Source organism: Larus michahellis, chromosome 4, assembly GCF_964199755.1.
Source record: "Larus michahellis chromosome 4, bLarMic1.1, whole genome shotgun sequence".
Lineage (NCBI taxonomy): Eukaryota > Metazoa > Chordata > Aves > Charadriiformes > Laridae > Larus > Larus michahellis.
The window spans coordinates 350,035-375,083 of record NC_133899.1 but is presented as its reverse complement, the minus strand read 5'-3'; the positions used below and the strand labels follow the sequence as shown (position 1 = coordinate 375,083).

The following is a 25,049-nucleotide window of genomic DNA, read 5'->3' as shown; positions in this document are numbered from 1 at the left end:
GTTGACATTCATGATCCTTTCCTGCTCCTTGCCTGTGTAAACTCTTCACAGCTGGGACGACAAGAATTGAAAATGCTGAGCCCTCAAAGCCTGCTCCTGTTCAGGCAGGACAAGAGGGGTGGATGACCAAGCTGCGGGGCTCCGGAGCTCCCCTTCCCCTCCGCTCCATGGACCGGGCATGGGGGCAATGCCTGGAAGGGTCCTTAGTGCAGGGTAGAGGAGCACAGAGCCCCAGCACACAGCCAGATCAGGAGCTGGTTATTTAGTTATTAGTTAGAATAACTTTGGTTTTGCTCAGTTTTTCTTCGCCTCCCTCACCCAGACTGTCTGACACCCCCTCCATGAGCAGAGGAGGCAGGTACCCCGGTGCAGCAGAGTCCCTGCCTTCCCCGAGTTGGACATATCACTGCTGCCGCGGGCGTGCGTGTCAGATCACACCTACCATATTGGCTTCCTGTCCCCAGAACATCAGGTTTTTGCAGCTAATGTGTGCGGGGGGTGTCTCCTCCCGACAATCCCCACCCCCAGCAGCATCAGGCCTGTGCTGTTCGGGGTTTTGTTAAGCCGTTTAGTATTAATTGATTTTTTTTTCCATTTTTTCTTTCTTTCCCTGGGCGGGTCAATAGCTGGATGCTCAAGAGCAGAGGATCTATCAACTGCAGACCAAGCAGAGGGAGAGGCAGGCAGAACTGGAGCAGAAATGCAGCCGGATCCCGCAGCTCAGCCAGGACGTGGAGGCCAGCCACCAGCTGCAGGAGGAAGCTCAGAGCAGGTAGGAGAAGATGCCAGTCCACTCTAGCTTGGCAGCCCAGGCTGGGAAGGGAACTTTATTTAATGCATTCGCAGCAGCAGTGATAATCTACTGTTCTTGTTTACATGGCAGCATAAGGAAGGGCTAAAGATGCGAAAGTCGAGTCTGTCAGCTCCCAGTGAGGAGGGGAAAGTCCAGGGAACCGGAGAGACAGCTACGGCTCTGCTGACTGTAAATAGGTGCTGGGATTGCACTTGATTTGAGGGTGCGACTGCTGTAATGCACAGATGTTCTGGATGTTGCTCCTGCTGCTGACCTTCTCGGAGAGAAGGGAACAGGGTGGCCGGCTGAGACGATGCCTCCTGGGACAATGCTGTCCGAGCTGGTGGTAACAGTGACGTGTAGTGAGCCAGGAGACGAGCCTTGTTCAGGTCTGTTCAGCTACGCTGCCATGGATGAAATCCTCAGTTTGCTCCAGGACATGCAGACGATTAGGGTGGGAGTACCCTCATCGCCCTGTGGACCTGACAGGAGGCCTGCTGGGCAGCGCTTGTGCCAGTCCTCCCTGTGCTGGGTCTGTTTGCCCCTGCCCCGCTACAGCTCCTCTCTTCTGATCCCCCTGTTTCAGAAGCTGCCAGGAGTCAGACGGTTTGCTCAGACAGCGTATTCCTTCTGCATGTGAATCTGGCTTGGGAGAGCGTGCCGCTCCCCCGTCTCCTCAGCCACAGGGTTGTCTGCCGCCTGTCCACTCGGGCACCTGTAGCCGTGAGCGGATATCGACCACAAGCTGTCATGCAGGTCCATATGGCAAACAGAGGTGGGGAGCTGATCCTGAGAATCTGTGCAGCTGCTGCCGCCGCACACTGCAGGGTTACTTGCTTAACCTGAGTCTGTCCTCCATGGCACCCACTGCTAATCTCTTTCAGCACCCCATAAGACAGAAAAATTATGTTTATTTTAACAACTCGATAGTTAAATATTCTCAGTGTTCTGGAAGACTAAACCAGGCACTCTTGACGTTGGACTATGGGGTACCAGCATGCCGGGTAGCAGGAATGAGCTCTGCACAGCCGGTTTGTCTGAGCAGCAGCTCAGAGGGCAGCTTTTTAAAACTGGGGGGGTGGGATGGGGGGGTGTCCCCTTATTATTCAAAGTGGAAACATTTTGTTTCACTTAATTTGGTGATAATGAGTATGTTCATATGAATATGATATATATGAACAACATATATTGCATCATATATGAATATGATGCAATTATTACGTTCATTGCATTTGAAGGAAAATAACAAGATATTGTTCTGTTTGCTGCCGAGTCCCCCTTTGGGGGGGGGGGGGGTGTGAGACAGCGCAGCGTGTGGGCTGAACTGCATGTTGCGAGCCTGTTTTCCGATTGCCCACTAGTGAAGGCTGGGTGTGGGAAGTTTGTGTGCCTTTGTCTGTGTGCATGAGTGGCGGAGGACAAATAAATCTGCGAGTGTGTCAGCGCGCGCCTGCGTTTTCTTCTGCGTATGTATACAGGTCACCGTGTATTGATTTGTGCAAGGACAGCGTGTCAGAGTGGGAATCACACTTCTAATTCTTCTTGCAGTTACTCTGTCTTAGTCCCTTCCCATCCCATCCCACTTCATGCCTCCATCCATTGATACCAAGTTCAGCCGAGCCTAGCTGCTTGGTTTTGATGTGAAAGTGGCAGATAAAACATCCCAGCTCTAAACTTTCTCTTACAAAACTCCCAATTAAAGTACTGAACATCAAGTCCTGTTACGCTGGGAAAAACAGGGGAAGCTTGTGATATTGCCCCCGGGTGCTCGCCCACCTTCTGTGATGAAGGGGCTTCCTGAGCCCAAGCGGGAGTCTTTGTTTAACAGCCCTTGAGGAATTTTCATCCATAATTTGTCAAACTTCTTTTGTAACTCAGATATTATGCAGCTTCCCCAATGTCTTGGAGCAGCAAGTTCCACCGCTTAACCCTGCGTAAGATGCAGAGCCACCTCCTTTTGCTTATTTTGAACCTGTCCCCTGACAATTTCCGTAGTTTTATTGGAAGAGGCCATGATCAGTCATTCTTTAGCCACCTTCCCTGTGACAATTCTGATTTTATAGACCTCTGTCGTGTTTCCTTTCCATCATCCTTCTTCCAGTCAGAAGGGCCCAATCTTTTTTTTGTTTTGGTTTTTTTTTGAGCCAGACACGATTACTGATAGATTTCCAGTTTGGGGGCTTCGGGCTCCCGTGGCTGACAGTCCCAGGGTGCCTGTAGCAGGCTGCACGTACCAGAAGCCCCCTGCAAGGAGTGTCAGGTGTAATTTAGCACTGGGAGCATGAGTTATGGTCCTGCCCTTTAAGGAAAGGCTAGCAGCACAGCCCTGCCTGTCAGCTGAGTCCCCCACCTGATCATGAGCTCTCCTGGTGAATGAATCAGGATTTGGCATATCGTTGTTTAATACAGCCCCCATGCTAATGTCTTTTTGAAATGAAACCGAGAAAGCTGTTAACCTCAGTTAGCCAGCTGTCCTCACCGTGACCTGGATAAATCATCATAGCAGGAGCTCCGAAGAACACCGCTCTTGCTGCTTCAGAAAATGGAGCTGGAAGGGAAGGACCGTGCTTCCCACTCATGCCAGGAAGGCTTCTCTGCACCGGTGCTGTGCAGCAAAAGGACTGGGATGTTCTTATGCCAGGGACCCCGCGGGTGCTCCAGGCTGGGTGTCAGGTCCTGGAGACTTGCAAAGGCTGGAGAGTCCACTGGCACGCTCCCTGCCCTGGCATACCACAGGGGTCATGGTGTTACGCTGCAGGTGGGAGAAAAGCAATGTGTTGCGTCTGGGAGGGGAGAGGGTGGATTTCCACAGTGACCCCAGGGACTGGCTCCCTCTGCCACTCAGCCACTGGGCACGTCTCACCATCCAGCCCCTGCTCGTGACCACACGGGCGCTGATGCAGGGCCAGTCTTCCATGTTTGTTCCCTTCAGCTGGAGGCTGGACTTTCTCCAGGGCTGTCTCCTTCACCACATCTGAAGGCAGCTAGCCTTCTGCTGCCTGTCTCTGTGGTGGGAAAGGATATAAAGAGGACAATTAGGTGGCTACCACAAGGACATCTAGATCTACTGGAGCAGGGCGTTTCTCTCCGCAAAGCTGTTTTGACTCTGAGAGCAGTTACCTTTATAAAGGCCTCACTACTTTACCTGTTCTCACAGGGCACTCATAGCTGCTGTCTCTTTGTGTGGCAGTGAGTTGCACCAGACAGGTTTTCTTTTGTTTTTTTTCTGATCTGGCTATTTTGTGTTTTTTTCTCCTGCATGACTGAGGAAAATCATAACACCAGCTGCATGTAAGAAACTCCTGGAAAGAGGAACAAAGCCATCTGTTCTCCATGTCCATGAAGGCACGCACAAGAACTAATGGGCATAGCCTGCATCAAGAAAGATTCAGGTTAGAACAGTTTTCTAATGGGGAGGAGAACAAAGCACATGAACAGACTGCCAGGGGCCTGAGGATTCTGCATCGCAGGAGACCTTTAAGGACAGATAGAAAAAAGAAAGGGCACTTGTAGGGTCCCCTGTCTTAGAACTGGAAGATGGGCTGTCAGCCTTTTGAGGTTCATGCCAGCCTTGCTCATTTCCTAAATCTATCCTGGCTCATACCTTGAAACCCAGCTCTGCCTTCTTCAGAGCCCCACCGTAGTCTCCTTTAATGTTCATGTGATATCGACATACCATTTCCCAGGATGATTCTCCTTTCTAGCAAAGTGACTGCACTTGAGTCTTGGATGTGTGCTCATATCCTACCGTGGCTCACCTGATCTCCACAACGCTTAGTCCCAGCTTCAGGTGGTGTCACGTCTCAGCAGTGCTGGCTGTGTTCCTGTGCTGGGTAGCAGTGCTGGTTTGTGGGAGCATTCTTCCACCTCGCTGTTATGCTCCCGCACATGTGTTCCCAGGAGAGGTTTTCTGGGGGGGTACACACTAAATTTTTCTCATGTAAATTCATCCTTGTGTGTCTTTCTCATTAGTGACGTTCCTTCAACTCTCTTCGCGGGGAACAGTCTTCTCTTTTCCGAGTGCTGTGGGCTGGAGGTCTCTGTATGCACAGAGACTCTCCTTCCAACCCTCTGGAAGGACAAGTGAGTGGACCGGCCTAATCTCATACTGGAACCTTAGCACTTACATACTGGGCTGATGACTTGGTGAGCCTTCACCTGTTCCAGGTGCTCCTGGGTAAAGGCGTGCTCCATGGGGGGAGCAGAGGCCTCAGTGCAAGTGGCTGAGAGCTAGTGCCAGGGCCCCGGCTGAAGCAGACAAGGGTCAGGCAACAGTGCTGCAGCAAGGGACAGACCGTCCAGCTGACAGCCTCTGAGCTGCTCCCTTTAGTGATGCACCCAGCAAGCTGCACTGCTTCGGCTGGAACTGGTAGGTGCCTTGTTTGCTGAGCTGCACCCAGGAACTGGCATGTGGAAAGAAAGCTGGATTTTGCCCCTTTTACTACCTACTTATCTGGTCACAGGTTACCCAGTAGCCAGATTACGTGCTTTAACATTTGCTGAAAAGAGCAAGCAGAGCCTGGAGGATGTCAGTGGGTGATGAAGGCTCTGACACCACCATCTGTATGACATGTGCTGCTGTGCCTCAGGCTTTGGCCTGAGCGCTGCAGTTCCGCCCTTGGTGGTAAACATAAGAGTAGATGAAGCAGAGATGGGAACGTAGATTTGCTATCAGAACTTTTGGATTCAATTTCCATTCTCAGTAGAATAACTACGTGCAGTTTCTTACACGTGCTGCTTTGCAAAGGACATGGCTATCAGTCAGAGACCACCTGGCGAGTAAGGTCGGCTTGATGCCATGCAGTCTTGCTGTGCAGTGGCTGGCCCAGGCAACATGGAGGTCAGGGTCTGGCTGATGGAAAGGTCTCGCCTCTGCTCCTTGATGGCTGTAGGAGTCTACTGCCCTTTGCCTACCTCCTACTGTCTGAGTGCAGTCATGGCACTTCAGTAGCTGGAGAGGTAGAATTGCCTGGATGTCAGTGGTTGATCTATCTGCTTTCTTCTCAGCAACCAACGGGGGTGCAGCTCCTGGCACGATGTGGGTCGCCTACCTACGGAGCCTCACGGCCGTCTGCCAAGTAGCAGCCGTGTTAATACTAAGCAGCACCCACTTCGATTATGTGTCCTCGGTGGGAGGGTGGGATGTGCACAGGCATATACCGTATACCAGGACACAGAGCAGCTCACGCAGACATCCCAGCACCGTCAGTAGATAGACAGGGCTGGAAACACACAGCCATGAGAGCCAGTGGGAGCGGCGAGTGAAGGTGAGCTGTGTTATTTGTGTAGGCACTGGCGAGGAGCCCCACCGGGTACCTGGGTCTGAGAGCCAGTTCTACAACACAGACATTAAAGAGGGAATAAAGAAAATAATACAGCATTGACTAAAATGGTCTGCAAGGTTGATTTCTCTCCATGCAGCCTCTGAAGGAGCAGTCTTTGGGGCTGTGGAGAAATGGGCAGCCTCCAGGCTGTGAGGCTAATGCAGAGCCACGGCTGTTTGTATAGCTGCAGAGCCTTTAAGAGAGACTTGGGAAAACTAGCTTGGATTCCAATGAATATTTACAATTACACTGCTCCAAAGCTGAATCCAATCACAGCACTGCAGCATGCAGGCTTTGTGCATCAAAAGAAAATGAGAGGAAAGCAAGAAAGATGGAGTTGCCTTTGGAGAGACTTATAAACACAGCTCTCTGCTTGTGGCAGAACTAAAATGCTTTATTTCTGATTGGAGCAATTTATTCTTCAGGCATTTTGCTTGATATTAGAAAGTGCCTGGCTGTTTTTTGAAGTGAGAGTCTTCAGTAGATGGCCTTTAATTCAGAATGAAAGAAAGGAATGGAAAGTGTTGTAGTCCATAATTTTGATATTGTACTAACAAACTCCAGAAACAGGGGAGCATTTCCAAACTAGAGCTGGGGCCCCTTTCACTCACCGCATTCTTGGTTACAATGTGGAAAAGGGCTGGGCAGAGCTACCCTTGTTAAAACCATGCTTCTAATATTATATTTGGCTGATTACCATGCTCAGCCACTAAACAGGATGATCTGACAGACAGAGGAAAGGGAAATGCTGGCTGAACATTCATTGCAGCCCAGTATTGGCCTCTTCTTTTTTGCAGTGGAAGGTATACAAAAGTAATGGTGGAGGAGAATCACTGCATGACAAAAAGATGGGAGGTTTGTGACTGCTAGATCGCTGCAGAGAGCTGCGTACAGCAGAACAGAAGTGTGTGACAAAGCAGAGGCACTGCTTGAAGTGACAACAGGAACAGCACTGAGCAGCTCACTCCGGGAGCTGCGCCGGTGGCCTGCCTGTATCGCCCACTGATCAACTCTTCTACACGGTGCCGAGGGAAGTCAGCTTGGATTCTCTGACTTGTCTTCCTTGTGTTGGTAGTTGGGAGAGCTGTAGGAAAGGGCTTGGCAGAAGACCTACAACGTGTCCATCAGTTCCATATACTGGGAGCTTGTAGGGGACTCTAACACACCAGGAGGTAGGTGTGAGAAGCACAGGGCACACCTACATATTGTGCAGAAGCACAATCTGGATCACACAACTAGCAATTAGGCGTCTTACTCTGACACTTCATGCACAGGACATCGGTCACCAGTGCTGCCAAAGCACGGCTGCCGCACCGAATGCTGCCGGCTGCTCTAACATACGAGGGCTGTGAATAGTCTGTGGCCTTGGTGTGGTCCTACGGCACTAAACCACCACTGCTCTTAATTGCAAATATTTATGTTACATCTTTGCATTCCACCATTCCCTGGCACCATGTCAGCGTGAGAGCAGATGCTCTGAGAGAAGTCAGATTAGGATTTACGCCGCAAGAATGTGCAATTACTTTGACACATTGTGCACTCACAAGCACACCTGACCTGAGAAAGCGACATCTGACGGCTAGCCTCCTCCATCCCCAAGGCCCCAGCAGGCAGCATGTCTCCACCCCCGAACAGAGGGCAGCATGTTGCTGTTTGCGGACTGTGCTAATCCCTTTGTGTGTTTTGAAGATGATGCTGTTTCCTGGTGCATTTCACCTTGTGGCTGCACAGATCCCTTCTGCTGGATGGCAGTCTTAAAGGATGCTGATGGGAAATCCCAGGAAGCTGGTCTCTGATCTGAGTCACGCTGCTGGTGCAGGGAAGCGCTCTGTCACATGCAGGCATGGCACGGGGTGTTCCCTGCAGCTTGGCACATACTGAAGTCGATAGCCCTCAGCAGGAACTTGCATTCAGTATTACACTGTCTAAGAGGCTTAAAATCAACTGTGAAGTTTCAGTATAGCTACAAAACAACTGTTTTCAGTTTCTCCACTGGTAGCTTGCTCCAGAAGGAGACGGTGCAATTTAGTGATTGATTCTTGGAATCTGGCTGGGGCATCTGCACCAGGGTATTTTGAATCATGTCATGTAATAGGAAAAACAGTCATTCATTTCATTCATTTGAAGTTGTCTTGCGGGAATGGCAGCTGCCCATCCAAATTCCACATGAAGACGAGAAATGTGACGGAGAGCCCAGCACTGCGTGCGGCAGAAATAACAGTGCAGTCTTGCACCCACCAGGAAGCCACTGTTGATCCGTCTTGCTCTCTGCAGCTTATTGTAGGTTCTTATACCAGCTCCTGACAGACACCAGTTGCTGTGGCCAAATCCAGCGCTCCAGTTGACCAAAAGAGGAGTAGCATTCTTGCACGTATCTGGTAAACCCGCAGCCTGCTGGAAAACTACCAAATAGTTGCTAGTGTTAGAAGCAGACTAAAGCTTAAAGCAGCAAATGCTGTGGGAGCAGGACTTGGTGTAACAGTCTACAGGAGCAACTGGCCCAGGAGCCGGAGTGGTCGCCGCTTGCCCATACTGTGTACCTCTTCTTCGAGTTGGCTGGAGAGCTTTGTGAGCTCAGTGGGGCTGGAGGGCAGACCCAGAGCAAGGAGCGTGACGATAAATACACCTGGAGTCATGGCTGAGCCAACGCTCATCCTGCTGATAGCGAGCAAAGCTCTGCCGTTACCTTGAAACTCCCAACTGAGCAATCCAGGTGCGTGCAGGTGGCCCACACCAGTGCGTGGCTGTACAGCTCTGCCCGTGTCTTCCAGCACTCCATCTCCCTGCTACTAGCCTCACGTGCCGTGTGTGACATGGCTGAGTGCTCTTCAGGACAGGTCCCAGGTCACCTCTTTCTAAGCCCTACACTTATTTCGTATTTCCATGGTGGGAGCAGTGTAGTAAGACCCGCACTGGCCGGGACAATTGAGCAGGCCCTGCCCTGCTCCCTTGTCTGACCACGTAGCCCTGAGAAGAGCCATTGCTGGTGTGGAGAGGTACAGGAGAGGGGGGAAAGGGCTGACAGTGGTCTCTAGTACCTGTAGAGCCCGGAGGGGAGCATCACCAGCAGCGATGGAGGAAGAGCTGCTCCGACGGCCAGAGCAACCGCTGCAGGGCTGGGGGAACCTGGGCTGTGATTGGCGCCATGTCGGAAGGCAGTGCTTGGATGGGTGCCTCTCCCACACCCCCCATGGGAAGCACTTGCAATTCTGGGACAGCAAAAGTTGGATATGATTAGAGATGGCTGTAAACTGGTTTATATAGTCTTAAAAGAAAATAAAGAAAAAAAAATCTCACCAAAGATTAAAGGTCAAATGCTTCCTAGGAAAGTGCCCATATGTTACCTGCTATAACTGATAATGGCGTATGTGCAAACAGAGCTGTTGCGGCAAACAGCCGGGGAGCTACTGCAGCTTCTCTGCTGGTGTCTCTTTACACTCCATCCCTCCTCACTATTTCTTAAGCACCGTGCCTTGCTCTCTGGCCTGCTCCAGAGGACAGAACTCAGACGTGAGCTGGCTGAGACACCCCTCATTCAGTGCAGGTGAGTGCACACCTCACAGATCCATTGCCCGTGTCAAACCGAGGTGCCTCTGGGACCCCCACATTCCCTCTGGGGAGCAGCAGCAGGTCAGCATTGTCTCTCCTGCTTCTCTGAGACTCCTCTGGCCTGGCCGAGCCCCCATAGGAGGTTGCTGGGCAGCCCCTAATGCCCCAGAGAGCCCCAGCACTCTGCAAGCCACACCTGGGCACAGGTTCTCTGGTCCTGCACCACCACTTGCACCGAGGGCAGAGGTGCTCCCTGACATGCAGACGTCCAAGTGCCGTCAACCGAGCTCGAGGGCTCCCCACGAGAACAAAGCACAGGCTTTCGCACTGAAGTTGGCCAGCTGACACAACAGCAAACTGTTCACTAGACATCCTGGAGCTCATCACAGAGAGGGACTGGGACATGGAGGCTTCTGCTGTCACTGCTGCCAGCCAGCTCTGCCACTGCTAAGAGTGAGTGTTGTTTAAAGTGGACTGGTCTGTGAAGGCTCGCCTGTATCCTGACGTGGCAGTGCAGAGCTCGGGTTACTGGCCCACCACTGCAAATTTTTAAGCTAGGCTTTTGGGATACAGCTCCTTAAAAAAGGAGAGCAGACTGATCGAGACAGGGCAGGATCCGTCCTTGCAAAGAAGCCTGGAACAGTGAAGGAAAGAAAACGCTGCTATCAGCTGCAAGTCTGCCTAGCTCACTGTTTCATCCCTGCCACTGTCTCCTCTCTGACAGTAGCCAAGAACTGCGCTCTTGGTCAGTGTAAGAAGAGGGCATAGATACCACGGTACTGCCCGGAATACTCTGCCAGCCTCCAGCGAGCTGCAGCTCAGAGCCTTCAGAACCTAAAGTGGGGTCTTTACATTTAATCAATGTAAGTGGATTTTTTTCTCCCATTAAAATGTTTAATTTATTTTTGAATGCATGTAAATTTGGGGAGCCCACCATATCCTGTGTGAAGCAGTCTGACACAACATATGACATTAAAAAAAAAAAAGAACTGTGTTTTGTTTTGTAGTTGTTACCTGATGATTTATGGGGTGCTGCGGGTTCTTATATTGAAGGGACAATGAGAAATCATACCACAGACAACCTCCATATGCCAAACTGGATTTTATAATCCTCTTCAGTCATTTCTTTTCCAGGCTAAAGAGACTATCTACTTTTTCCTCATGTGGAAAATATTCTTTGTATTTGATCACCCTCGTCGCTCTTCTCTGAAACCCTTCCAACTCTGTTTTTCTTGAGAGGCAGACCAGAGCTGCATATGGTAATCACAACGCAGCTTCCACTACGGATCTATTCAGTGGCATGACTGTGATCTGCTCTACATTATTTTCCTAATAATTCTTAACAGTTGGTTTGCCTTTTGGGCTGCTCCTGGGCACTGAGCAAACATTTCCATAGAACCATCTCTCCATCTATATCTGGTTTTATCTCATATAGCCCCAAGCCCAGCCCTCGCTCCTGAGCAGGCAACAGAGCCACAGCAGCTGGGACTGCAAGTAAAACCTTGTAAGAAAGAAAGTGCAAACGCCCCAGAACTTTGGCAGGGTTAAGACCACCTGGCTGTGTCTCATACCTTCAAGATTGGGGACAGCTGCTAAATGTCTGAAAACAAGAAATGATAAGTTAAGCTCAGCCTCACAACACTGCAGCCCTGTCTTCTTCCAGCCATGGCTACCCTCGAGTACCAGCCCCGCCTGAGAGGCTGCGTAACACTGTGGGAAGAGCTTGGGAGCCTGCTCTCTGCTGAAGCAAAACTTGGGGTCAGGTGAAGCAGAATCGCTAGGAACGGCCCATGTTTGCCCTGCACTCGGACATGGAGCCTCCTTAAACAAAACACCCGCGCCTATTGAATGTGGTCACCCTTTCACCCTTGTTGCAAGGATTCCTTCTGAGATCCCACCTTCACTTACCATGCCAAGCACAAAGGCCATTGTTATACAGGCCACAGGACTGCTGATGGCCCACGTGGCACGGGGACAGGCCCACGTGCTTCAGCTGACACAGCCTGAACAAGCCAGTGCTGAAGAGCAGCTGCCTTCATCGCTCAAGAGTTCTGCCAGGTGGCTCCCACTAACCTTTCCCCATTCAGCACAAGGACACCCACGCCGTGACTGCAGCTGGAGCCCCCGCAGATAAACACTGATGTTAAGTCACTATCGAAGAACACAAATAATGGCGTGTTCTCTTAGTCCTTCTTCGCGTTTTCTTTCAGTAGATTCACAGAGCGAGCAGGAAGGGATCACGCAGCCTGACCTTCTGTACCTGCAGTCAAGAAAATTTCGCCATGTTACTGCTGAATTCAATAACTTGTTTGATAAAGGCAGCTTCAGAAGGGCGTTCAACTGGACTTGAAGACATCAAGAGATGGCAAATGCCGTGCTCCGTGAGCAGTCAATCCTTCTGCATCACACATACTGATTTTTTTTCACTGATTATTGCTGTGCCAATGGGGCTAATGAAGCTTTCTATGCGGCAGCAGTATGGTCTGAACTTTGTTTCTCCTGGGTTTCATGCTGTATCTTTTCGGTATCTTAGAATACTCCTTTAGTTTTGGCCGGAGACTTAAGGTTAACCATAAGGAAAGGGCATAAGGATCCTCTCTTTCTGCCCCTATTTCTGCATTCCCATGCCCACCCACCCTGTGGAGCTTCTCCCCGTGGTCCCCACAAGAGTCTTTGTCCACTTACCCAGCTCCCTCTGGTTTCTGTCTCCCCTCAGCCTCTGTGTTTCCCCCTTATCTTTTCCCACCTGCTGTTGCCACTGCTGTTGGTTCAGGAGCCCCCCGAGCCCCCCGATGTAGCCGTCCAGGTGCACCATCCACCTCCCAGCAGCTCGGTGGCTGTAACTGCAAGGACCACTGAGGCATCGTGTTCTGTGACCAGAACTGGGCAGCGCCGCTCTTCCTTCTTCCAGCAGGACCTCTGCTTGCTGATTCCTAGCTCGTGGTTCCTGACAGAAACACGTGGCAGCTCCTACGCGGCTCATGCATGTCCTTAACCCACGGACACAAGAAACCAAGACGCAGCTTGCAGGAGCAGCGGTGCAAATGGTTGCCATGATGGAGTAAATATGAGACAGCACTGAGAGCGGCATGTGGGCGCTGAGCATCCCCGGCAGGCTGATGCACACCTTTGGGTTTGCAGGGTCACTCCCGTGCCTGCCCGTGCATTCCTCTTATCCTGGGTGGAGGTGTTTAAAGCCCGACTAGACACAGCCCTGCGGCAGGGATGAGTGGAGGTACCTGGCGTTTGAGCAACGGGAACGTCACAGGTTTGCTTCTGTGGGACTGGGCTGAGTGGGCCCCCACCTGCACCAACAATTGCTTCAACACCACCACCACCCCCGCCAAGATTTCAAGGGAACAAGTAGAGGGCTGGAGGGACAAAGGAGGCACAGAGCGGGTCCCTCTGCTCCAGGGTTTGGCCTGGGCTCTCTGCCAGTGCTGGAAATGCAGTACGGCAGGTTCCTACCTATTTTTGCCACTGTAGCTGTTTCCTCCTACTCTGTTTTTACACATCCAGTTCCTTCCTTTCTCCCTTCTCTGGAGGGAACTCTCTCCCAAGAGCTGCAATGTTTTTTTAATAAGTATTTTTCAAGTAGCTGACTGAGACCCTGGAAAGGATAATGAGATCATTTTCATTGCAGAATGCAAAGCCACGCAAGACTTTCCTGTTTGTTATTTCTCCCCCGTAGACTCTGACCACGCTACTGGTATTTCATGTTTGTTGATATTCCTCACCAGCCAAACATACAGCCTGTGCCCTAGACAGTACCCGAATGTGATTAGACCAGAGGCACCGCTCCCCCACCAACACAGAGAATTGGAAATTATCACTAGAACCGCAGAGAAATAACCTTTAAGGCTCATTAAAATTCCACGGACGCAAGCGCCTGTTCCCGTTTTCCCTTCCCCGGCTCCCGCCGGCTGCCGCGGCCGCTCCGCCACCGCCGGGGCCGGGACCCACCGCCCCCCTCCACCTCCCCCCGGGACCCCGCACGCCCCCCCGGGCACCGCCGCCGGCCCCCGCCCCGCTCCCGCTCCCACCCACGGGAAAAACGGCGGGGCCCCGGGGAGGGCCCCGGGGAGGACGGGGGACGCGCCCCGGCCCCGGGCAGGTCCCCGAGGGGGCGGAGGGGGGCCCCGCTGTTGCGGGGCGGTGCCCGCGGCACCCGGCTCCTCACGGTCCGCTCCGCCCCGGGGCTGCCCTGGATCCCCGCCGCGCTGCGTCGGGGCGGCTCGCCCGGCCCCGGAACGGCAGGAGGGGGCCGGAACCGGCCGCCCCAGCGCGGCGAGGCGGGGGCTGCGGGAGAACAAAGGTGCCCGGAGCCGCCCCGCAGCACGGCGGAGCGGCGGCCGCTGGGAGGAGCCGCCGCCGTCGTCCCGGGCGCGGGGGGGAGCCGCCGCCGCCATCGCGGGCAGCAGCGCGGGGCGAGGGCGACCCCTGCCGGGCGGCGCCGGCACCGCGGCGGGGCGGGGCGGGGCGGGGCGGGGCGGGGCGCGGAGGATCCGGGGCGGGGCGGGCAGCGCGGAGGGATCCGGGGCGGGGCCGGGACGTGGCGCCTCCGCCCTCGCGCAGCCTCCGCCCGCTCCGGCCTCGGCCGCCCCCGGCCCGGCCTCCAGCCTCCGCCCGCCCTCGGGCCTCGCTCCGCGCCGTCCGCTGCCGTCTCTGCCGGCTGCTCCCCTTGGGCCTCTGCCTCCCCTCAAACCCCCCGCTTCCCTTCAGCCACCCCCTGCCCTCCCGGGAGTACCACTTCCAGCATCAAACTTCGGCCTCCCCACTCCCCTCCAGACGTTCTCCTCCCTTTTTGGCCTCGTCCTGCTTTGTGGCCTCCTCACTTTTGTCGAGGATCTGGGTCCCCTTCTGCCTCCCTTAAGCTGCTGGCCCCAGGCTCCTCTGCAGTCTCCCCCATCGCCTTTGCGCCCCCTCTGCCTTTTCAGCCTCCATATCCCCTCCAGCCGCCCCTTCCCCTGTGGTATCACCCTCACACTCTTTTTAAGTAAGTAAGTCTGCCATCTGGCCTCAAACTCGATGTACTCAGGTGGGAGGCCAACTTAAAAATAGAGGCCAAAAAGGGATGGGAGGCCAAACGTAGGTAGGAGGACTATAAGAAAGTAGAGGCTGAAAAAGTGTGGGATTCCGAAAATGAGTGGGAGGCCAACAGGAAAGTAGAGGCCGAAAAAGGGTGGGAAACCAAACATGGGTGAGAGGATGAAGAGTGGGAAACCAACAAGAAAACAGCACAAAAAAAAAAGCGATGGACTGAAAACGGGTGCGAGAACAAAGAGGGGTGAGCTGCCAACAAGAAATTAGAGGCCAAAAAGGGGCGGGAGGCCGACACAAAAGTAGAGGCCAAAAGGGTGGGAGGCTGAACATGGGTGGGAGGCCAAAAAGGGGATAGGCCAACAACAACAAAGTAGAGGCTGAAAAGAGGGGGGAAGGCCAAAGAGCGGTGGGAGATGGAAAAAGGGTGGCAGGCCAACAAGAAAGTAGAGGCTGAAAAGTAGGGGGAGGCTGAACAAGTGTGGGAAGTGATGTGGGAGGCTGAAATGGAGTTGGAGGTCAAAATGGGGTGGGAGGCAAACCAGAAATTACAGGCTGAAAAAGCGGGGGAGGCTAAAAAGCAGTGGGATGATGAACAAGGACGGGAGGCCTAAAATGGAGAGGAGGCCAACAAGAAAGTAGAGGTCGAAAAGGAGTGGGAGGCCAAACATGGGTGGGAGGCCAGAAAGGGTCTGGAGACCAAAAAGAGGTAGAGGATCAACAAGAGAGTAAATGCTGAAAAGGGACTGAAATCCAAAAAAGGGCGGGAGGCCGAAATGGGGAGGAAGGCAGACAAGAAATTAGAAGCTTCAAAGGGTGGGAGACCAAACAAGGAGGGTAAACTCTAATGGGCTGGGAGACCCAAATGGGACAGGAGGTCACCGGAAAGAAGAGAACAAAAAACTGTTGGAGGCTGAAAAGGGTGGGAGGCTGAGCAAGGGTGGGAGGCCAACAAGAAAGTAGAGGCCAAATAGAGGTGTAGGCCAAACAACGGTCAGAGGCTAAAAAGGTGGTTAGAGGCCAAAAAGAAGTGGAAGGCTAAAAAGAACATAAAACACGAAAAAGAGTGAGAGGCTGAAAAGGGATGGGCACTCAAAAAGAAAGTAGAGGCCAAAAAGGAGTGGGAGGCCGAACAAAGGTGGGAGGCTGAAAAGGGGTAGGAGGCTGAAGGGGGGCCGGAGGCCAACAAGAAAGAAGCAGGCAAAAAGGGGTGAGATGCAAAAAAAGGGGTGGGCAGCCAAAAAGGCATGGGAGGCCAACAAGAAAGAAGGGGCTGAAAAAGGGTGGGAGGCCAAAAAGTCGGGGAAGTTGGAAAAGGGCATCTACGTTCTTGTCCTTTCTGTAATCCTTTTTATCTTCTGTTTTCTTTTTGGCCTCCCACACCGTTTTGGCCTTCCATGTTTTTTTGGCCTCCTACCCTTTTTTGGCTTCTCACTGTTTTTTGGCTTTTTCTTGCTGACTTTCCCCACTCCTTTTCCACCACCCACCCTTGTTCTGCCTCCCATCCCTTTTCATCCTCTAATTTTTTGGATGGCTTCCCATCCCTTTGTCAGTTTTCCACCCTTTTTCAGCCTCTATTTTTTTTTTTTCCACCCCTACCCCTTTTTGGGCCTCTACTTTCTTGTTGGCCTCCCTGCCCTTCTCAGCCTCCCGCTTTTTTTTTGTTCTCCCCCCCTTTCTTAGCCTCATCTTTCATTTTAACCTCTTTCTCCTTTTTGGTCCTCCCACCTTCTGTCAGCCTCCACCGCTTTTTGGCCTTTAATTTCTTGTCATCTTCCCAGCCTTTTTTCTGCCTCCCATCCCTTTTCAGCCTCCACCCTTTTTCGGCCTTTTTTTCTTGCCCTCTTCTTACCGCGTTTTGGGAACTGTGTCTCTGGCTCGCTCAAAATTCCTGCTTGGGCTACAAGGGATGGTTGAGCTGGGAGGTGGCACACTGCAGCATGACACAGCAGGACTCCGTGCAGCGAGCTCTGCAAGGCTGCTACACGTCACCTTTGTTAAATTTGTCACTAAAATCAATAAGGATTCCTGAAGTGGTGCCGCTCTCTGCAGCTTTTCGAGGAGCCCTGGGCTAGCCTTTCCCCAAATAAATTTTGAGGCATTTGGGTTTTTTTGGACTTTGCACAGACAGTCCCGTGTCAGGGAGCTGGTGTCCGTGGATGGCCAGGGAGACGTTTGTACTTCTCTTACCTGTGGTTTCTCACGTTGTTTCCATCCCTTGAGGTGGAAGAGCTCCCCACCTCCAGATGCAAGTTGGTTGTCTGCTATTTTCGGATCAGACAATAAACACATTCCCCATTAAATCCTGCTGTAGAAATCCAGCTGTTCCCCAGCAGCCCCTTTTTCCTTCTCCCTTGCCTCCAGTCATGCTTGGTCTGAGTGCCGAAACCACAAAAAAACCTGGGAAACCTTCCTGGGTGAGTCACCTTCTCCATGTGGACCACTGCCGGCACGGGCCCGCAGCACAGCAGTCCCCGCCGTGGCCCCTCAGCAGTGGTCCACCCACCATCCATGGGCAGGTTGCGGGAGACAGTGGCATTAGACTGGGCTTCCCTTAGTTTTTACTCTTTTTTTTTTCTTTTTTTTTTCCCCCTCTATTTTCCTTCTTTTTTTTTCCCTGCTGTAGTCTCAGCGTGTACCATCTGAGCACGCTCAAAAGCATTTTTGTTGTAGTTGCAAGTTATTTGTTTCTCAGGAAGGAGTTAGGCCACATGAGGATGAAGTCTGGTTAAGCTAAAAAAAAATGCAACTATTTTTCCTGTGGTTAGAATTATTTTTAACACTAGTAATTTTTTACATGCAAGTATTTTTCCACTCATTCCGTAACTCAGGAATAGTTGGAAGGAGGTTCATCAAACATTTGAATTAAATGCATCTCCATGCAGGGGCTCAGCATGGAAAATTTTAGCTGCAAAACAGAAGCGTTTCAGGAGTTGAGCCCGAGAGTGACGTGGTGATGTCCACGGGTCCCCTCAGCCCGCAGACACTGATGCGCGCGTGGCCCCAGCTCCCGCAGGAGCAGCCCCTCTGAGCAGGACTGAAAGCCTCTGTAGAGCTTTCAGCCCGAGATCTCTTCTGGTTCTTCACATCAGCTTACCCAGGGCTCACCCGGGGCCTGGGTCACCCCTTCAAGCACAAGCCCATCAATATGCCCCCAGACAAGCCCAGGGATGGGTGTGCTGGCCCAGGGCACCAACGGGGGCAGTGAAGACCCAGTACGGTGTCTCCCACCCTGTCACAGGACCACCAGAATTAGTGTCTGCTTTGGAATCAGTATCTGGGTGAACAGGGGTGGAAACTAGTTCAGGGAACTACTGGAGAGAGTCCAGCGTAGGGCAACAAAGATGATGGAGGGGTCGGAGCGTCTCCCTTATGAGGAAAGGCTGAGAGAGCTGAGGCTCTTTAGCCTGGAGGAGAGAAGGCCGAGGGGAGACCTTACTAATGTTGACAAGTATCTAAAGGGTGGGTTTAAGGAGGATGGTGCCAGACTCTTTTCAGTGGTTCCCAGTGACAGGACGAGGGGTAACGGGCACAAGCTGGAACATAGGAAGTTCTGAACAAATATGAGAAAAAACTCCTTTATGGCAAGGGTGACAGAGCCCTGGAACAGGCTGCCCAGGGAGGGTGTGGAGTCCCCTCCTCTGGAGACTTTCAAGACCCATCCAGATGCAGTCCTGAGTGATGTGCTCTGGGCCATCCTGCTCTAGCAGGGGAGTTGGACTAGATGATCTCTAGAGGTCCCTTCCAACTCTGAAAAATTCCGTGATTCCGTGATTCCGTGATTCCGTGAAACAAGCTATCCAGACTTCGTTTTAAATGTCCACTAATGGCACATCTCCTCCAGCAGTCAGTTTACTCTGCCAAGAGTTAACTATTAATGCATATGCTTTATTTCCAGTTGAAGTTTGGCTTGTTTCATCTTACAGTCGTCAGATTGAGATGTACTTTGGCCTGCTAGATCTAAGAGCCTTCTGTTATCTAAGAGACTCTGTTCTCCACAAAACCACTTACATACAGATCCGTGAGCAAATTACCCCTCACACTCCTCTCCACTAGACCCTGCACGCAGCATCACTCGAGTCTTGCAGGCTGAGGCGGTGCCTGTGCCTCCTCTTGGAGCCCTTCCCAGATCTCCAACATCCCCCTGCACCGGGAGCACCGGAGCACGCCAGCTCCCACCACCACCAAGAGACCACAACTCCTTGTTGAGATGTGCCCGTCGCTAACTCGGGGATCCCGTTGACTCGCCAGCCCACAGCTTCCTCTGAGCACCCACGAGCCCCTGATTCATCTCCAAGGCTGCTGCATCTTCCACCGAGCCCGTGTTCCCGGGACAGGTCCCTGTACCGCTGGAGCAGTGTCCGTGCTTTGCTCCTGGAAGCAGGATTTTACGTTTTGCAGTGACCTGGTGTCATCTGCCTGCACCTGGCGTACCACAGCACCCAGACTCTCTGTAGTGGTGGGACATCTCCTTTGCTGTCCCCCCGTCCCCGTCTGAGAGAATTTGTCATTAACAATTTAATCAGCCATTTCTTTGTTTTCTTCCTCCATTTGTTCAGTAAAAATGCTGCTGTCTGCTCTGACATAGGCGCCTCACAGGTGCTGGAGGAGTTCACCATCCTCTGTGCCTCTTCGCACATCCCAAGAGTTTGCTTGTATTAAAGTGATCCCGTCTGGGTTTTACTCCAAACTGATTTTTCCTTTCCATTTGCTCGGTGGCAGTATATTCATTGGGCGCTGGTGCAGAGACCGCGCAGTCCAGGAACCCACCTGGAGAGAGCGAGGCAGCGTTTGGGCTGGGCTGGGCTGGGGGAAAGCGTGGGCGCAAACGTGCGGGCTCACCTCTGGTGGGAAGGCAGAAGTTCCTTGCATTACAAGGTGCTTGCAGTAGAAATACTGCACTGGCAAAAAGAAACCCAAAAAACCATCTGTGGGCTTGACCCACGCTGGTGCCAGTAGATGTATCTGGTCAAAACCCGGTAGGATTACAGGGAGGGTCTGTATTATCAGCATGCACATTAAATACTGAAATTTAACTGAAGTGACAGTGGCTGTACAAAGGCAGCATTCCCTCCGCCATTCTGTGAAGGGGACCGTAAAGAAAAGGCTGTCAGAGAAAGGCAGGTTAAAACGCAGGAAGAGACTTCTAAGCTATTAAACAGTTTATGTACTTGGAGAGTTCTTTTAAAATACCATCCAAACCCATCAGGTGTATCACGGAGTTGGTCCTAAGATGATGCTCAGGACATGAGCATTGGACATGTCTAGACAATGTGAGATAAAGCAAAGAAAATAAGGATATAAAATCCGCCCTGTCCAGAGGATTTTTCCTGTTTCCCATGTGCAAAAGCGTGATTATTGCTTTTTAAAAACCAGCCCTTTAGGATGGCTGCTGGGAGATAATACCCAGCCATGGAGGAGGCTGGCATGGGTTGACTCCGAGCAGCAGAACATGTGGCAGTGCCCCACGCAGCCCCTCGGCCAGCGGAGAGCTGCCCGGGGCTCCCAGGGCATCAGGCCTCTGTGGAAGGGAAGAGGCGGCGTTTTCTCCAGGCTCACGTTGCCAGTGACTCCAGATCCGTTCCCGTTACGCAGCTGATCACAGGCAGGACACTCTGACCTGTGTTTTTGTTAGCTGGCCGTGTGGATGTTTGTGAACTGCCCCCTCGTGTGTGCACCGTGCCCGACTCTGCCGTAGCTGGACATTTGGTGGCACAAACAGCCGCCATTGTGTCCGACACACCACTGGTGTGTGCAAATGCCGCGGCTGCGACCGCGTCCGCACGAGCTATTTATGCATTCACATAGTTACAAGCAAGACCTTAACTTATCTCTGCTTCGGCTTCCCTGTGCAAAATGGGGATAATAACACTTGCTCATTTTGCAGAAGGGCTCTGCAGTTCAGTTCATGAATATAAAGTAGCTTGAGATCCTCTGATGGAAGGTGCTAGAGATGGACAAAGAGGGAGTAATGGCACAAAGCTGACTAAGTCCCAAGCACTGGTCTCACCCAGTCGCACTGTGTTTGCTAATCCAAGTGTGTAATCAGCATATACAGGGGCGACATGTTGGTTCAGGCTGTGTAATACACAGCAACTTCAAAGCATGCTCTCCGTATGAGCTCCCGCTTCCCGAAAGGGGCAGGCGGGATCTGTGCGCGCAGCCACAAAGGGCTGGCAATGCACGGATGAAAATGGAGAGCGGTCTGGTAGCAGGAGCGCGAGATGGGTGTAGATCTAAATACAGACATGGTGCCGCTCCTGGAAACAGAAAACATCTAAATCTCTCTCCTCCCTCCCCACCTCTGCCTGTCAGCTCTTCCGAATGAAGTCCCAGCTTTGTTTTCCTGATTTCCATTTTGTATCCTAAAATATTCACTCCAAGTTCCGCTTGACAGACATCCCTAATCTAATCTCCATGTCTGCTTTCTAATTTTCGCAGTCAGGATAAAACAAATTGGCTGGCGTTAATTGCCTGTGCAGCGGCCTGGAGCTTTGAGCCGTGATTTACGAGCTCAGAGCAGGCGCTCTGCAACACATTTTTCTTAATTTATTTTTAATGAGTCTCTCAATTAATTTTCTTGGAAACATCTTAATGATGTTGGAGGCGGGTGTTAATGAGGTTTGTACCAGCGCCTCATTTTGCATATTTTAAAGTACTGAATGGCATCACAAGCAAGCTCCCAGTCCTAAAACAGAAAAAAAGCTTAAGGCTGTAGGGAGGGAGCCCCTCGGCAGCCACCGCTGCTGCCTCAGCTCAGGCTTTCAGTACCTATGGGCCAGTTGGTGACTTTGAACACCGGGCAGCCGAAGTCGGCCCGCAGGGAGGGACGATGCCGGCAGCGCAGGAGGGACGAGGGCAGCGCTGGGGCACGGCTGGTGGCTGGACGCTTCTTAACAGACAGGATCGAAGCCTGGACTCACCGCCTGGGCATGCCATAGCTCTCCCCGACACCCCCGTGCCGGCATCCCCCGTGGCATGGGTTCCATGTCTCCACGTCCCCCCAGCCAGACCCTCTGGGTGGGAGCACCCGGGGCGCGGGGGCCGGGCTGACGGCTGTGGGGTGCTCAGGGGCGTCTCCGCCGGCTCACGGGGTCCCCGGTAATTCCTGGTGCATGTGCCAGGGAGAGGCAGCAGCTGGATCGCCTTTGTTTTCTCTCAGCACGTCAGTCTTCATTAAACCAGAGGGGAATGAAAAGGGATTCACTTTTGTCCCAGCCAGAACGTGGCAGCTGTTTAATTTCAATTAACGTGGCACTGAAAAGAATAACATTACGGCAGTAATTAAAGCGAGACAACTCCCACCCCTAGCGCTGCACGGTGCCGGCTCACCCAGCAGAGGGTCCAGTTTGGCCCCCCAGGTCCTCCCAGCACGGGGCGAACACGGGCAGGCAGCTGTGGGTCAGGGCTGTGGGGCTGGAGCAGGGTTGCGCGCTGCCAGGGCAGGCGCTGCCCGCAGCCCCGGGGCAGCGGGATGGGCAGCAGGTCGGCTGGAGGCGAGGACAGGAATGGCGGTGGGTCAGAGGTGCCTGGGCGCAGGCAGCCAACACTCACCTCCGGAAACATGGTCCCAAGGCACAGCCCCACAGCCCCATGGCTGGCTCCACGCAGCATAGCGCAGCTCAGCACAGCGTGGCACAACGCAGCACGGCGCTGCGTGTTGCGCAAGGCAACGTGGCATGGCAGAGCTCAGCGCTGAGCGGCACGCATGGCAGGGCAGAATGGGCCGTCGCAGCACGGGCAGTAACCAGCCCGGCAGTGGGCATGGCCTGGCGGCACAGCCAGCACTGCTGCGAGCAGTAACAAGGGCAAACAAGGTGGCAAAGGGCCACCTAAGCCATGGCTGCAAAGTGCATGCTACTGGGGGACGCAGAGCGATGCCGAGCCATGCCGAGCCGTGCCAACATGTGCTGCGCAGAGCTGGGCCATGCAGAGCGGCGCTAGCTGCGCTGGGCTCAGCCCCAGTGTGTCTGCCATGTGCAGGGTGCTGCCGGGGAGGGCAACCGGCTTTAATTAATAAGGCCGTGATGGAGCACCAGGGCAGAGGCTGGCAGCCGGGGAGGCTCTGTGCCCTGATGAGGCTCTGTGCCCTGGCTGCCACCACCTGAACAGGACCGAAATCCACAGGGAAATTTTGTTCCCTTGCACTGGTAGAAATTAGGGCTAAATTCAATTGCGTTCCGCACAGCGGGGGTTAAGTGGCCCCGCTCGCTCACAGGGCTGTTGGTGCTGCCTGCTCCCATTGCCTGTGGCTGCGACCCGCTGGTGGAGCAGGTCGCCATGGCAACCGATGATTTCTATTATGGTACATCTGCGTTCGCCTTCTGGGCCCAGCTTGGCCTTGGAAATTTCCAGTTAAAACACTTACCTGAGAAGCTGCACCGAGCGCCAGCGAGGGGCGAGAGCGCAGGGAGCCCTGTGGCACAGGCAGCTGGGGCCAGCGGCAGGTGTGTGCCCAGGGCATCGCCGTGCAGCCATGCTGAGGGCAGCGCGGGCACCCAGGGACCCGCTCTGCCACCCTGAGCCCAGGCAGGGAGTGCAGGCCAGCCACAGGCTGCCCAGAGCCCCATCCACTGCCCCCACCTCAGCGAGCATGCTGGCCTGGCCAGCAGCCCCCCCACCCAGGCACCACAGACCCCATTTCACCAGCCTGCCAGCCCATCTGCACCAGCAGTTTGCCTCGACGGACGGGTTTCATACCTCTGCACTGCTGTACACCCAGCCACACTGCCCCTCTCTCTCTGTGGTCACTGTTTTATGCAGTCCTTTCCTTTGGCAGCGCGGCAGATTGCACCCGTGCCTCCCACCCGCCGCAGGGTGACTGTGGCCCAACGGGATGGGGCATGTCTCCTGTGCCCCAGGAACGGGCTGGAGGTCGCTGCCTGCCAAGACTGATCCCTCCTGCCAGCACCAGTCCATCCCCTGTGCCCTGGCTGATCGTTTTGCTTAAAGCCCTGGGTGAAGGTTTGCAGCAGGGCTGCACGGCTGGATTTCCCTCTGCAAAAGCCACTTGCCCTCTCCCCAGCAGATCCCTGATGCCCTTGTGCCTGCTGACCTGGGTGTCTGGTAACTCCAGCAGCAGCCGGGCTGACGGCCAGGCTCATCTCCCTGCTCAGAGCCTCTCCTCGCCCATGGGGCCTGTGGCCCTGCCGTCCCTGCGACGGGTCCCTCCATGCGTGGTGTGTAGAGCGGAGGGGCCACACTGCACGACCGCCCACCGCCCGGCCGCTGCCCTCACACCGCCTGGGCAGCCCCGGGCCCGATTTGTCCACATTTACTGTAACACACACAGAGGCAGAAGGTTTGTTTTGGGGTTGGGTTTGGGTTTTTTTATGCTATCGATCTGGTGCTTTAAGAAGGGAAACAAAATCTCCTTGGCTGTCTAAACACTATTGATCTGTGCTGGGAAGCCGCATGGACAGGGAAGGGCGTGGAGAAATTGAAATTTCATTTCCGACAACTTGTTATTTTTACCCCTTTGGGCAGGGAGAAACACGGAGCAGAGGCCCCAGTTGATGTGGTCAATGGCTCCCCCGGGAGCTCGGCGCAGCCCTGGGGGCATCTCGGGGAGCCACAGGCCGGCACAGTGGGAGGCAGCTGTGCCCGGCTGTCCCAGGGCACGGCCCCGAGCGTGGCGTCACTGCGGGCCTGCAACATGTCCTGGGGCCAGCAACAGGGACAGAGCATGGCAGGAGGACGGTGCAGGGGATTAGCACAGAGAGAGAAGGGGGTGCAAGGCGTGAGGCCCAGCCATGGCATGAGGCTGCGGCAAGGCTCACCACGTACGCCAGTGCTGGGAATGCCAGCGGGGTGGGACGGGGCTTGCTGGCTGCACCAGCACCGGGAGGAATTCCCCAGTGCACGAGGTCACCAGGTTCTGGTTCTGGGCATTGTCCCCAGAAGCGGGCCAGGGCAGGGGCTGCAGGCAGGGCCGTGTCACGACGTGGCAGGGACAGAGCGTGGTCGAGGAGGAGCATGCAACATGAAGGCTTGGGTGAGGGCTGCAGGCGGTGGGGGGGGGCCGTGCTCTGCGAGAGAGGGCAGGCGCTGCTGGAGGGGACGGCCATGGGCTCCCATGCAGCTCTGCCGTGCTCCTGCAGGACCCCCAGCATCTCCCACTGGCACCAGGAGCCCCTGCAATGGGGAGCTGCAGAGGTGATGCCATGGGATGGTGGGGCTGCTCCAGGCAGGGCTGGGTGACATCCCTGGCTGTCCCCTCCCTGGGACCGGGGGTTATCTGGGGCCGGTGGGAAAGGCCTGTCCCATGTTGTGGTCCCTCTAGCAGTGAGAGAATGTCCAAAATGTGGCACGGCCAGGGAGCTTCCTGCACCTCTGGGCCAGCC

At 53.9% G+C, this 25,049-nt stretch overlaps 1 protein-coding gene across 5 annotated transcripts in view; it reads left to right on the top strand.

Moving 5' to 3' along the window:
- PMFBP1 (polyamine modulated factor 1 binding protein 1) overlaps nt 1-25,049 on the top strand; it is a 60,106-nt gene that overhangs the window by 29,728 nt on the left and 5,329 nt on the right. For 2 of the 5 annotated variants that reach the window (XM_074582598.1, XM_074582599.1), the window contains exon 3: nt 627-772. In XM_074582598.1, the coding sequence (XP_074438699.1) occupies nt 701-772 (72 nt within the window). In that variant the 5' untranslated portion in view covers nt 627-700. Of the gene's footprint in view, nt 1-626; nt 773-883; nt 2,240-18,604; nt 19,394-25,049 lie in introns of those variants that run through there. The other 3 variants (XR_012586447.1, XM_074582601.1, XM_074582600.1) reach the window with 3 other exon arrangements.